This window comes from Pezoporus occidentalis, unplaced genomic scaffold (genome assembly GCF_034315485.1).
Source record: "Pezoporus occidentalis ecotype Australia unplaced genomic scaffold, CSIRO_AGI_Poc_V1 ctg161, whole genome shotgun sequence".
NCBI lineage: Eukaryota > Metazoa > Chordata > Aves > Psittaciformes > Psittacidae > Pezoporus > Pezoporus occidentalis.
This window is the reverse complement of record NW_026913437.1, coordinates 967,234-981,491: the sequence shown is the minus strand read 5'-3', so window position 1 is coordinate 981,491 and position 14,258 is coordinate 967,234. Positions and strand designations below refer to the sequence as shown.

Here is a 14,258-nt window from a genome sequence, read left to right as displayed (position 1 = left end):
GAGGAGCTGGATTTTGTTTGATCCGGGCTGGGCTGGGCTCGTAGGGGTGGCTCAGTTTCAGGCAGGCTCAAAAAGGCGATAAAAAGCTCCTTAATGGTGATACTAAGAAGGTTTTGACTGGAGGCAAAAAGGCATTTTGTTCTTTCTGTGTGTTTTGGTTGGTTTTTTTTACAGCTTAAACTGTATTATTAGTGTCTGAATTTATGCCTATGCGGAAGAAATCAGCTTCCTGCATAGAATCCTCCCTTAATAAGCTAAATTCACTTTGATCAATGTGAAGACTTTACATGCAGCGTTTGTAGCGCTCTTGGCACTCAAGAGAGACACAGAATACGGGCATGTGTTGTGTCCCCCCCCCGGGGGTAACCAGCATGCTGTGTTTGCATAGTGTGCATCGAGAAAGATGTGTGTGAGCACGGGAGGAGCTCCTGCCCCCGTGTAAGCGGTGCTGTCGGTCCAGGCAGGGCAGGCTCTGCGGAGGTGCTCAAGGGGAGATGCTTGCTCACAAGGGTTTACTCCAGAGACCCTTCAGTGCATTCCTAACATGAATCACGTCCTTCCCTGACGTGGGGCTCGCTGGGTGCTGGAAGGGGCTGACTTTAGGCGGGTGCTGGCTGGGTGCCGCGGCACAGCGTGTGCCATGGATGTGTCCTGCGCATACCCCGGTCACGCAGTGGATGAAGGGCGCTGTTCCATGGAGGGGAGCGCAGCCCCGAGCCCACGGTGCTGCCACTGGGGGCCACTTAGCAAATCCCCAGCGTGTCTCCTACCAACACCCAGTGCAGGGGGAAGGAAGCAATCCCTTGCTCCCCCAGGCACACCAGTGCGCAGAGGAATGGGTGCTGTAGGATGAGCTGTAGTCAATGCATCCATTTCTGGAGGTTTTTGGGGGCTATGACAGCTTTTGCTGGGCACTCGATCTCATCCTTCCCCAGCATCACTTCAGTGGATGTGTCCTCCTGCCCACTGTAGGCAAGCTCTGGGAAGGAACTAAAGCACCCAGGCCTTACACGTGTTTGCACAGATTTCTTCCCATGTCCTGCTGGCTGTGTGGCTGGGGCTTTGGCACTGGCTGGGCCAGGCCGAGAGTGGTTTGTTCTGTGCTAGGGCCGGTGTTGTGAAGATGGAGGAGTCCCTGCACTGCCAGCATCTGCCCTCCCACCGTCAGTGCACTGAAACGCCTGGACCAGATGGCTGCTGGTGGTGCAGCAAATGCCAGCAATGCGGCTGGGGCTTTGGTGCACCCTGCATCCGGTGAGGGGATGCTCTCGGGCTTTGTTTCAGCCTCCTGTGTTATCTGGAGATGTTTGCAGAGATCCCTCCCAGGACCAGAGGCGTTTGAGCATGGCCTGCCTGCTGTTGTGCCTATTGGGGAGCCCTTTATAGCTGCAGCTTGGTGGCTCTTGCAGCGTTTCACTTAGCCCTTTGCAGCTGAGTTATTACCTCTAATGATGCAAAACTGCATGAAGCTTTTGACGTTTCCATGGCCTGAGAATGCAAGTCACGGTCACACTCAGCCGCTGAACAGCAGCCAGGCTGGGGGCACGCGTGTGCTTTACATCCCTGCTTGATTGGCCTCGCTCCTGTTGTGTCCAGGGAAGGAAAGGGTAGCTCAGTATCCATTACGGCCGCGGCTGTCATCTTTGGAACGCTGGAGTGTGTTTCCTGCCACCAACACCCTCCATCCCTTTCATCCCTTAAAAGGTACAAATCAAAGCTCTTCCTTGCTGGCTCCTCTTTCCTTCAGCACAGCCCTGACTTGTCTTTACAGCTTCTCCCTGCCTCCCACTGGCTGTCTAATGGGGTCAGCTCTGCTCCTTCCTGACCCTTTTCTCACCTCTCTCTGCTTTCTTGCTGAAATGCAGTTTTTTCTCTCCCCTATTAATATCTCCTGCCACGGGGCTGGCCCTTGGGAGCACTTCCAGCTGGAGGGAGATGCTGCCTGCTTCGGTCCAGGGCAATCCCTGCTCCGGGCTGAGCGCTGGGAGTGCATCCCCACTGCAGCCTGGCCCCCAGGGAGGGGACACTGTGTGGGTGCAGCCAGAAGGATGAAGTATCTCCTGTGCAGTGTTAGGACCTGGTCATCTCCAAGTGCCACAGGACCACAGCATGGGTTGGGTTGGAAGGGACCTTAGAGCTCATTCAGTTCCAATGCCATGCCACGGGCAGGGACACCTTCCATAGAGCAGCTTGCTCCAAGCCCCTGTGTCCAACCTGCCCTTGAACACTGCCAGGGATGGGGCAGCCACAGCTTCTCTGGGCACCCTGTGCCAGCGCCTCAGCACCCTCACAGGGAAGAGCTTCTGCCTAAGAGCTCATCTCAGTCTCCCCTCAGGCAGGTTAAAGCCATTCCCCTTGGCCTGTCCCTACATCCCTTGTCCAAACCTCTCCAGGTTTCCTGCAGCCCCTTTAGGCACTGGACCATCCCTGAAACTGCTGAGGAGAGGAGGGTTTGATGCTGCAGCCGTTGCCTGCAGCCTGGAGATGGAGCCAAGATGGAGGCTGAGGCCAACAACTTCCTGAGCTGCTCAAACCACCAGCACCATCTCTGGGGTTTGACGTCCCCGCTGGGCTGTTTGTGCTGCTGAGGCAACCCAAGGCTGTGCTGTGGCTTCCTGCTCCGTTCTCCCCTGCTGCTGCTGCAGGGGCTTGGGCAAGTCCTGCTTGAGCTGGGGAGGCCATGGAGATGCTGCAAGGGCTGGAGCAGCTCTGCTCTGGAGCCAGGCTGAGAGAGCTGGGCTGGGTCAGCCTGGAGAAGAGAAGGCTCCTGAAGGGGAGACCTGAGAGCAGCTCCAGTGCCTGAAGGGGCTGCAGGAAACCTGGAGAGGGGCTTGGGACAAGGGATGGAGGGACAGGCCAAGGGGAATGGCTTTAACCTGCCCGAGGGGAGACTGAGCTGAGCTCTTAGGCAGAAGCTCTTCCCTGTGAGGGTGCTGAGGCGCTGGCACAGGGTGCCCAGAGAAGCTGTGGCTGCCCCATCCCTGGCAGTGTTCAAGGTCAGGTTGGACACAGGGGCTTGGAGCAAGCTGCTCTAGTGGAAGGGGTCCCTGCCCGTGGCAGGGGTTGGAGCTGGATGATCTTAAGGTCCCTTCCAACAGAAACCATTCCATGATCGTGTGAAGCCTCTCCCCACTGCCTGGCTCCCTTCATGTCCCGGAGGAGCTGGGGAGCGTTTCTCCTGCTTGGCTTGGCCCCTGCACAAGTGGTTTCTTGAGTGAAAAACAAGAGTCTTGAAGAGAGGCCGGAAGGGGAGGGCTGTGCTGTTGTGATTAATGGCTCTCAGATGTTCTGAAGCTGGCTATTCTGGAACGGGATACTAAATATAAAACTGATACTACATAAATAAGTGATGAAGTGCCAGTGACATCTGAAAAGCACTTTGGGATGCGCCAGTGAAGAACTTGTATAAATAACGTGTATTATTGTGATTGTAATTACTGTTTTCCTTTTTTTAGCGTGCCTTTGCTTACAGAATGCTTTGAGGGGTTGTAGCCGGCAGCAATTTGGCCGTCCCATAGAACCCAGTGCTCTTTTTCCACTTCCTATCAGCGCGGTTATTTTGGGAGGAGAGCGTCAACGCTGTGCCGTGTCCCCGTGTCTCTGGTCTGCGGCAGATGCTCAGCTGGATGCGGGAGCAGCTCCGCTGACGTGGGGCTGGACCGGTCCCTCTGCCCGCTCCTCGTGCGGCAGGGCTGGGTCTGAGCCAGGATGTACCTGGGCAGGGGGGTACACGTGGGACTGCAGGGCACTGGCGATGCTGTGGAGGTCTGTGCTGAGCTCTCACTCAGTGAGAGGTACAAGGGTACCAGAAGCAAGCCCAGATGCTGGCCCTAATTCAGTGCCCTGTGAGCACCCATGCTGGACCACCTCAAGCATCGCCTTGTGCCGGAGATGAGCCGTGCCCCAGGTACCGCTCGCCTCCAATGGTGCTTTTCCTGTTGATTTGCTCAGGGCATCGTTTTCGGAGGTGCTGTAGCAGCTCTAGCACTTCACTGCAGTTTCTTTCTGAGGGCGGTTTCCTTTGCTCAAGTGATTACTCCAGGATCTTGAGCTTTCAGGAAGAGAACAGCATTCCTGGCCCTCGTGGCTGCAGAGCTGGGTTTCAAAATGCGATCTCCTAAAGGATGTGAAGTGTGGAGTCCACTTCTGAGTGAGTGGAAGGGAAATGAAGAGCCATACGCTGATTATCCTGACTTCCTGTAATCTGTAAGCCAATTTGAAGACATTTCAAAGCCTGAATTAGTTCTATTTGCCAGGCCTAATAACGACAGGTAGATGTTTGTGTGTCAAATGGCTGTTTCTTCAAGACTGCTTCAAGCTGGTGTCTTGCACTGATGCTGCGCCATGCTCGGGGGCAGCGCTGATGACTGCAGACACTTGCTTTTTCACTTCAGAGTTGGGCATTAAGCTGGGAAAAGACATCCCAGTCCCAAAACCCAGCCCCCAGCCTGCCCGTCGTGGTGCCCACACGAGGTTCTGCTGCCACCCATGGCCGTCAATGCAGGAGGGAGGTGTGGGTCTGTGAGGTGCTTTGAGACAACCTCCCCTGCCCGCAGTTCTGATCCAGCTCTGGGGCAACAACACAAGAGGGATGTGGAGCTGTTGGAGTGAGGCCAGAGGAGGCCAAGGGGAATGGCTTTAACCTGCCCGAGGGGAGACTGAGATGAGCTCTTAGGCAGAAGCTCTTCCCTGTGAGGGTGCTGAGGCGCTGGCACAGGGTGCCCAGAGAAGCTGTGGCTGCCCCATCCCTGGCAGTGTTCAAGGGCAGGTTGGACACAGGGGCTTAGAGCAAGCTGCTCTAGTGGAAGGGGTCCCTGCCTGTGGCAGGGGTTGGAGCTGGAGCAGCTTTAGGGTCCCTTCCAACCCAACCCAGGCTGGGGTTCCATGGTTCTCAAGCTCAGTGGTTTTGTGCCTTCAGCACAGCCAGGATTCCTGTCTGGGAGTTCCTCCTGCTTTTTTAATCTTCTTTCTCTCTGGCCAGTGTAAAAGTAGTTTTGGCCTCCTCATACCCAGCTTCATTGATTACTTTTCATCCTTGTGGTTTTACCACAGCCCATCTCTGCACATCCCACCCTGGGCCCTGCTGTTCCATCCACCGAGTCCTGGGTGTGCAGCAAGCTCATGGGCACAACCTCCCCATCACCTGCTGAGAGATGCTTCCTCGTCTCCCTCCTGATTCCCTCTATGGGAATCCACATGGCTTTGCTGAGGAGCCCACAAACCTCCTGGCAGCAGCAGGGCTGCATCAGTTGTGCCTGCTGCCATGTGTGCTGACTCACACTGCCTCCGCTTGCTCTGCCTCCCTCGTTTCCCATTCCACCTCTTCCCTCTCCTGTGCTTTTGAATGCCAAGTCTTTGGGGTACAGACTTTACTCTGCCTTTGCACAGGGTTGTGGTGGTTGCAGGCACTGGATGACCCAGCTCAGGGTACCCCGCTTTTCATTGTTCTTTCTTATGCCTGGGTTGCTGGAAGGATGAATTCTGTGTGCAACTCAGCTCTGCATCCTTCCTGCAAGCTGGAATCGGAGCAGAGCCGTGGGATCAGATGGGAGTGCAGGAGCTGGGGGCAGAAAAAGGGAAGAGCCACAAATGTGCTGTTTAAAACCAGAAAGCTGTTAAAGACCGCATGATTTGAGAGAGCCCTGAGTAGAGATCTCTGTATCCCTGCCTTTGGAAAGCTTTGCTGTGGGTAGAAATGTCTCAGCTCCATGTGCCCATGCTGTTTGCCAAGTGAATTTTCTCAGTTCCATTTAAATTCTCCCATGTCCTGCCAGGTTCCATGAGCCACATAAGAAATGGGGAGTTCTCTTTGCTGCCTGCAAGGCATCCTCAGTTTCCAGTCTGCACATTGCAGTGGGGAATGGTCCTGTTCTGCCCTAGGCTGCTGCCAGCCTCGGGAGTGATGATGGTGACCGGTATGTCCAAAGAGTACTTGTACGCTTCTGGTTTTGTCCCCTCTTTATGTTTGAACAAGTTCCCCAGGTTGCCTTTTCCTCCTGTTTTCTGTGTGTTTCACCTATTTTGCCCCTTGGGAGCTGTTTCAAAATCAGGCCTTTGAGTTTTCCACCTTAGTGCGTTACAGGGTTGCAACAGCAGAGGCAGGAAATAGGGGAGCTGTAAAATGCTTGCTAAATTATGGGGCAGTGTTGTAAAGCCTGAGATAATACATTAATATGGACCCGTGGGCCATGTGATTTCCTCCTCTCCTTTTAGCTCCTCTAAAGAACCATCAATTTAATCACAGAACCCCAGCCTGGGTTGGGTTGAAGGGACCTCAAAGCTCCTCCAGCTCCAACCCCTGCCACAGGCAGGGACCCCTTCCATAGAGCAGCTTGCTCCAAGCCCCTGTGTCCAACCTGGCCTTGAACACTGCCAGGGATGGGGCAGCCACAGCTTCTCTGGGCACCCTGTGCCAGCGCCTCAACACCCTCCCAGGGAAGAGCTTCTGCCTAAGAGCTCATCTCAATCTCCCCTCGGGCAGGTTAAAGCCATTCCCCTTAGCCTGTCCCTCCATCCCTTGTCCCAAGCCCCTCTCCAGGTTTCCTGCAGCCCCTTTAGGCACTGGAGCTGCTCTAAGGTCTCCCTGAAGTCTTAATATTCCTGTCCCTTGTGTCTGCAGGTACTTTGTGAGCTGGGTGCATGCATGGGGTAGAGCTTTGTTTCTGAGGAAGTGAGAAAACCCCATGGCCTCAGGGCTGTGCAGAGGACGGCACAGAGGAAGCACTGCAGGGCTGGTGGAGCTGGGTGGGGATGGAGCCGTGCGTGTTGGTGTCTCTGTGCTGGCTGTTGGCGCCCTGAGATGCTGAAGTTGATGGTGATGCAGCTTCCGTGCTGGGTCAGGGTTTGCTCTGGGCTTGGCTTCCGCTGTACAATGGGAAACATGCGGTGGCAGCCACCATGGAGCTTGTGTCAGCGCCTGGGGACAAGCACATTGGTTAAAGGTGCCCCCCCCTTGGTGATGCTGCGAGGGCTGGAGCGGCTCTGCTCTGGAGGCAGGCTGCGAGAGCTGGGCTGCTTGAATTAAACATTTTTCATTCACTTTTCCCATACATTCACTTCACTTGGGTTATACCTGTTGTAATTGTGGGAGCAAAGAGTCACAGAAAAACACTGTCAGTAGAACCCCAGCCTGGTTTGGGTTGGAAGGGACCTTAAAGCTCCTCCAGCTCCAACCCCTGCCACGGGCAGGGACCCCTTCCACTGGAGCAGCTTGCTCCAAGCCCCTGTGTCCAACCTGCCCTTGAACACTGCCAGGGATGGGGCAGCCACAGCTTCTCTGGGCACCCTGTGGCAGCGCCTCAGCACCCTCACAGGGAAGAATCATATTAATGTCAATTAATCGTATTCTTATAATGAAAATACCAGCATGTTTGTATTATATACAGATGTGGAGCTCTAGAACACAGGTGGCTGCTGGTTTTCAGGCAATGAAAGCTAAAATAGAAATGTCCTTTGCTGTCCTTCCCACGTGAATGTTCTCAGCTGTCGTGAGCCTTTGTTTGGAAAGCAAATATAAGGAATTTTATAAGCTTTGCAGATGGATGCAGAAAGGTGAGAAGCGAATCTGACTTCTAAAGATTTCCCCCCTCTTGGGTACTGGTAACTCCCTCGCTCAGCCTTTCCTTCAGGCTCTCTGGTGGTTTCTGTCTAGTGGGGATTTGTGCTCAGGCTGGCAGAGGGCAGCACCACAAGCAGGGCGCTGAGGATCAGGACCTTTCCTTGGGGTTTTCCTTGTGCCCGTGCTTGGCCAAAGCCGAGCCTTGCGTTGGTGTCCGTGGGCATGTTTCTGTTGCAGTAATTTCATTGAATTTCCTGTTCAAATGTCAGCCAGCTTGCTTGGTGAAGAGTCACTGCTCTAATAGAGAGGCTGTTGTTTCCCTCTGTGTTGTCCAAGGGGAGCCTCGTGACCCAGCCTGGATGGGGCCTGCGACCCTCTTCCTTGTGCTGGGGGAGGCAACAGTCTCAGGGCAGATGCAGAAGGGCAGAGGAAGCAGCACGTGTTTTGGGGCACAGGCTGGTATGGGGGGCTTGAACCGGTGGTGAGTGATGCTTACCTGGAGGTAAGGAGGGGGTGAGTGATGCTTACCTGGAGGTAAGGAGGAGGTGGGTGATGCTTACCTGGAGGTAAGGAGGGGGTGAGTGATGCTTACCCGGAGGTAAGGAGGGGGTGAGTGATGCTTACCTGGAGGTAAGGAGGAGGTGGGTGATGCTTACCCGGAGGTAAGGAGGAGGTGGGTGATGCTTACCCGGAGGTAAGGAGGAGGTGGGTGATGCTTACCTGGAGGTAAGGAGGAGGTGGGTGATGCTTACCCGGAGGTAAGGAGGAGGTGGGTGATGCTTACCCGGAGGTAAGGAGGAGGTGGGTGATGCTTACCCGGAGGTAAGGAGGAGGTGGGTGATGCTTACCCGGAGGTAAGGAGGAGGTGGGTGATGCTTACCTGGAGGTAAGGAGGAGGTGGGTGATGCTTACCCGGAGGTAAGGAGGAGGTGGGTGTGCTTCTCCAGGCAGGCACACTGCTCTCCTGTTCTCTCCCTTTAAAATCAGGTTCGTTTTTGCCCCCCTGAGGTGTTTTCCCACAGGTTTTGATCCCAGTGCTTTGAGCTGGGGGCTGCTGCCCCTGTCTAACCTGATAAATCCAACCTGGACTTCCCCTGTTTCAGTCTGAACCCATCACCCCTTGCCCTGTTTCTACAGCCCCTGATGACGAGTCCCTCCCCAGCATCCTTGTAGCCCCCTTCAGACACTGGAAGCTGCTCTGAGGTCTCTACTCAGCTGCCATGTGTGTGCCAGTGAACCTTTGACAGCACTGCACGTGTTTTCCTGCAGACACAGGCTGATTTTGTTGCTGGACTGGCAGCCTCTCTTTGTGCCTGGATATTGGCTTTCCCCGTGGAGGAATTTGTGGTTTCTAAGACTCTAATTACTTTAGTGTAATAGTTTTTCCTCTGCTCTGATAATGACTGTGATGGGTTCCATCTGCTGCTGTGACAGCAGCGGGCAGCGCGAGGCTCCTGGATGCCAGGAGGTGTGTGCTTCAACCAAGCTCTTCAGCAAAACTAAGACTCTGAAAGCTCATTTCCAGGGCTTAAAGCTTTATCTCCAGCCATGCTGGGACACGGGGCACTAGGGTGGGACAAAGGGCAAAAGGTATCTATGATGTCTTCCTCCTTACTCTGCCCGTCTGTTTGCAGGGGCATGGGCATGGCTGGCCCCACTGAGCAGCAGGCATGGATTGGGAGGGATGGAGAAGCCTGTGGTGGCAGGCAGGAGACAGGACACAGCCCTCTGTGAGCAGCTGCTTTGCTTACAAACCTCTTCTGGCTTCCCTTTAGAGAAGCTGTGGCTGCCCCATCCCTGGCAGTGTTCAAGGCCAGGTTGGACACAGGGGCTTGGAGCAAGCTGCTCCAGTGGAAGGTGTCCGTGCCCGTGGCATGGCATTGGAACTGAATGAGCTCTAAGGTCCCTTCCAACCCAAACCAGGCTGGGGTTCTCTGACGTGTAGCACAGATAGAAGTAATTCAGCAGTGACTGTAACGATGCTCTGATAGTTTTACCGGGGATTTCGCAGCAGTTCCTCTCGCTTCCCAGAAATGTAAATGAGAGCAAAACCAGGCCCCAGATTTTCCCAGCCGTTGGCTCTGGCTGAGGTGTGATTTATGGAGAGGGCTTCCCTGCATTTCCAGGGGGATGCTGTGCTTCCTTCCACAGGCGAGATGTCTGCCCCGGAGGTCACAGCAGCCGCCTTGCTCTCATCCCAACAGCGCCAGAGGCTGTGTTTCCTCTGAGCAACACGGATGAGCTGCTCCAATGTAAAGAGACTGAAGCAGCTGCTAAGGCTGTGGCCTGCCCAGGAGCATTTCTTGCTCCATTAAGGAATTAGAGGCTGTGCTTGGACGAGAGCAGCACAAAGCTCTGTTTCTTCCCATGGCTTATTACCAGGCACAAATAACTTAACCCCTCGTTTCCCTCTCAGAAGTCATGCACATGGGTCGTTACCTGCCTCGCCTGTTGCTGAATTAGCGAGCAGTCCACACTGTGCTGTGTAATTGTCAGGCTAAATTAAGCACAAGACCTTAGTTACTGGTTATTTTATTTATTATATATATATATTATTCTTCATCTTCTTTCTTTTTTTCTCCAGGAAAAAACAAAAGTGGTTGAACCCTTGGATTATGAGAACGTGATCCTTCAGCGCAAGGTTCAGATCTACAGCGATCCCCTCCGGGACCTGCTGATATTCCCCATCGAGGATGTGTCTGTGAGTTGGTGCTGGCTCTTTCTCGTGCTTGAGGCTCACCTGCCTCCAGTCCTGCTTCGTTTGGAAGGTTTCTGCTCTTTGCCACATGTTCGTGTTGGCTGCGTTTCTGACCCCTAAAGCCAAAATGACCCACTGGCGATTTGGGACCACAGTATTGATTTAAAGCAAGTATTGAGCCCTGAAGACCCAGTTTGCACTCAAAGCGTGTTCTTTTCCCTGCAGATCTCAGTCATCAGTCGACAGAGAAGGACTGTCCAGTCGACAGTGCCAGAAGATGCTCTAAAGAAAGCTCAGAGTCTCTTCGTCAAAGAGGTAGGGACAGGAGTCCGCGCAGCGCCTTCCTTCAGGCAAGAGGAGCAGCCTTGGTCAGGCCTGTTCCACTTGTGCTTCCCTCACCCAGCAGTCTGTAGCCTTTCAGCCTTGTGCACGGTTTTGTTTTGCTTGCTGTAGCTTTCAAAGAGCTGCATTGTTTTCCTTTCAGTGCATTAAAACCTACAGCTCAGACTGGCACGTGGTGAACTACAAGTATGAGGAATACTCAGGAGACTTTCGGATGTTGCCATGGTAAGTGTTGTGCTCCCTTGGAATATTAATGCATGGTCACAGGGCTGGGGTTTGATGAGGCTTAACAGGACCCTTTCTGATGCCTGTCTCACAAGCAGCCTTCCCTCCAGGGGTATGTCACTGGGAAAGCTAGAGGGCCAGAGGTTCATGTTATCACAATGTTGGCATTCAGCTCTGCCAGGGAGATGCTGACAATATTGTCAGCATGGATCATAGAATCCCAGGCTGGTTTGGGTTGGAAGGGACCTTAAAGCTCATCCAGTTCCAAGCCCTGCCATGGGGATCTTACTTCATCACTTCACATCCTGTCCACCAGTGCCTGTCTGGGATGAGGATGCCCCACAGACCGGCCTTGTGGCAGGATAAATACTGTTGGCAGTGTCTGCTCATCCCAAACTGAGAGCCTCCTTGTCCCCGTGGGCTGATGTTCTGTGTGTGCTGGACATGGTGGGCTCGTGCCAAGCAGATCTTTGTGCCCCTGTCATTTGGAGGGTGTTGGACAGCTTCATTTGGGGATGCAGTATTGCTGTTAATGCTGCAGTGATGGGGAGCCGTGTGCTCCAATGGAAGATAAAGTGGCCTGCTGCATCTCTGTGCTGCATAAATGCAAGTCAGCAAAATCCCTGCAGAATCAGCTAACAAGGAGCAAGCTTATTACATACAGCTTGTGCTTAATATCCATGAAATGCACTCAGAAATCAGCTTCCTCCAGCTGTACGGGGACGTGCCTCCTGCAGAAGGACAGCTCTGATGTGCTCTCTAGTCTGCAGTTTGGCTCTTCCTCCTGGATCCAGCATCGGCTGCTGGCCTGCAGGACCCTCGTGTCCCAGTCATGGTAAATAACAGTGTGTTGTGTTTTCAGCAAATCCTTCAGGCCAGACAAGATTCCAAGCCATGTGTTTGAAATCGATGAAGACTTTGAAAAGGATGAGGTGAGGAGGTACTTGCTTTGTTTTCACATGTTCCACTGTAAGTTCTGTTCAAAAGCAGATTTCACAAGGCAAAGTCAGAATTCAGTTCCCAGCAGTGGTGTTCCGATGAGATGTTCTGTGCTGTGAAGATGTGACCAAAACTGAGCCAGTGACATATTTCAGAGTATGATATGTTTCAGGGCAATCTCTTGGAGCTAAGGGTCTCCTATATCTGCAAGATTAGCCCTAATATAACGGTTTTTACTTGAAACAGTGCAGCAGAGGAAATTAAAAAAGGAAGGCAAGCAATGACTAAGTAAATTCTTCATGTCCAGAATGAAAAGTGGGCAATTTGGTTTCCAACCACACTGTGATATCGGGGTCCTCCTTTAGCACATAACCTGCAATTCCCAAGCAGTCACCCCGACCCCAGGTACTCGGACGTGTCAGTCCTGTTCCCTGTATGCTGTGCCAGTGTTCCAGGGGTTTGCTCCCTCTGGAAGTTGCCTGTTTGCACTCAGCTGGTCGCAGGGAAGGTTTGCAAGCCTGGAGCAATTCCCTGAGGTGAGCTGGGGGCTCTGCCAGTGGGGACATCCCCATCCTGGTGCTCATTTTGGAGGATGCTGTGTTTCCCTCTGCAGATCATGTTTGCTACAAAAGGGAGGGGAGCATTTTTCTGTCCCAAGTACCATATGAAGCCTAATTCACACCCATGGCATTAGGAAGTTGTAGTTTACGGTGGGAAGAGCTTAGCTCAGCTGTTTTAAAACCCACAGGGCACTGAGCTGCTGCTGCTGAGGGTGAAGGAAAAGGGAAGTTTCTTTCTTGGGGAGCTGAAGATTTGAAGGGGCTGTTGGCTGCATGTCCTCCCAGTTGCTGTGTGTCTCTCAGTGCCCCTCGGGTCTGGACTGGGATAGCTTCTTTGGAAATGGAAATGTTTTAGTTTTCTCTTTTCCTATGTAGTTGGGTTGCATTACATTGTTAACTTGAGGTGGTACCTCTTTAATCATACCTAATATGGGCTGGAGACAGAGCTGTGCAGTATGGTAACAGCATAGAATGATAGACTGGTTTGGGTTGGAAAGGACCTTAAAGCTTATCCACTTCCAAGTCCTGTCCAACCTGGCCTTCAACACTGCCAGGGGTGGGGAAAAAGCGAAAGGACACAAATGTGCTATCAAAATTGGGTGGAAACCTCTTTTCTTCTGGTCAGTGTTCACAAACTGAAGTTACTGAGGTTGGTTGGCAAGGAGTATTCCAAGTGCTTTGGCAGCTATTTTGTCATTTATATGTTTTGGCATGGCCATATCTGAAGGATTCTGTTACAGTTTCCTGACATTTGCATTAGAATTCTGTAATGGAAATTTGAGTAAAAGCAGTCTCATGATGGAAAAAGGTGAACCAATATAAAGGAGGAATCACGGGTTGTTTTACCCAGGGAAATAAAGCACCAGAAAGTTTACTTTGTCATTGGAAGTTTGACAAGAAAAGAGTGAAAACCTGCCATTCGGGACGCAGGAGGCAATACAAACCATTCCCTTCACAGCCCACGGGCAGACAGCCCAGGTCCACCTCTGCTGCTGAGTCACTGCAAGTCCCAGGGCAAGTTTTCTTCATCAGTCTGGGATCTCATTGCCTTCCCTCCCCAGTGGGGATCACAGTTGGGTATGGATGCAGAGCTGTGCTCCCTGGCTGGGACCACGGGCCAGGAGCAGAGGTGCGCATCCCAGCTCCCACACCAGGCACAGCCTGGCTGCTCACTTGAAACTTTCTGGTTCATCAGATGTGCAGCTATGTTCCACCTGTTGTGGCCTGGGGGTTTTCACCTAAATGTGGAATGGAGAGTTGGTTTATCCAAAGGGAAATGACACAATAGGGCTGGAGTTCTGCATTTTGCAACCTCCATTTTGGTAACCTCCTTCTTCCCCCAAGCTTTTGAAACGCTGTGTAAGAACCACCGTGCGTTTCCTCACTGCAAACTGCTGTGCAGCTCTGGCAGTGTAGCTGTAATTTGTCCTTTTAAAGGTGACCCAAACTAGCCTGTTTTGCCTCTTTCTTGGAAAGAGATAACCCTGATGGTTTTTTGTGAGAACACTGTATGTGTAGCTGCCCGTGTTACACACGTATTGTTGTACACATGTGTCGTTTTATCACTGTAATTAGAGCAGTATTGCTTCCCAGGGTGGAGATAATCCTTGTGTCCAAGGGGAATTTTGCATGGGAGGCAGTTCACCTCTTTTTCATAGCATCACAGAATAGTTTGTGTTGGAAAGGACCTTAAAGCTCCTCCAGCTCCAACCCCTGCCGCAGCAGGACACCTTCCACTAGAGCAGCTTGCTCCAAGCCCCTGTGTCCAACCTGGCCTCTTTTGCTCTCTTTCAGGATTCCTCCTCCCTGTGCTCGCAGAAGGGTGGGGTGATAAAGCAAGGCTGGCTGCACAAAGCCAATGTGAACAGCACCATCACTGTTACCATGAAGGTGAGTTTAATCCAGCATTATGCTCATCGTGAACAAGGCACGAGGT

At 52.8% G+C, this 14,258-nt stretch overlaps 1 protein-coding gene across 6 annotated transcripts in view; it reads left to right on the top strand.

The window, feature by feature from the left end:
- DOCK11 (dedicator of cytokinesis 11) overlaps positions 1-14,258 on the top strand; it is a 69,933-nt gene that overhangs the window by 4,575 nt on the left and 51,100 nt on the right. For all 6 annotated transcript variants that reach the window (XM_062612756.1, XM_062612755.1, XM_062612751.1 and 3 more), the window contains exons 2-6: positions 10,143-10,259; positions 10,482-10,571; positions 10,741-10,823; positions 11,686-11,755; positions 14,117-14,212. In XM_062612756.1, coding sequence (XP_062468740.1) covers positions 10,143-10,259; positions 10,482-10,571; positions 10,741-10,823; positions 11,686-11,755; positions 14,117-14,212 — 456 coding nt within the window. The remainder of the gene's footprint in view (positions 1-10,142; positions 10,260-10,481; positions 10,572-10,740; positions 10,824-11,685; positions 11,756-14,116; positions 14,213-14,258) is intronic.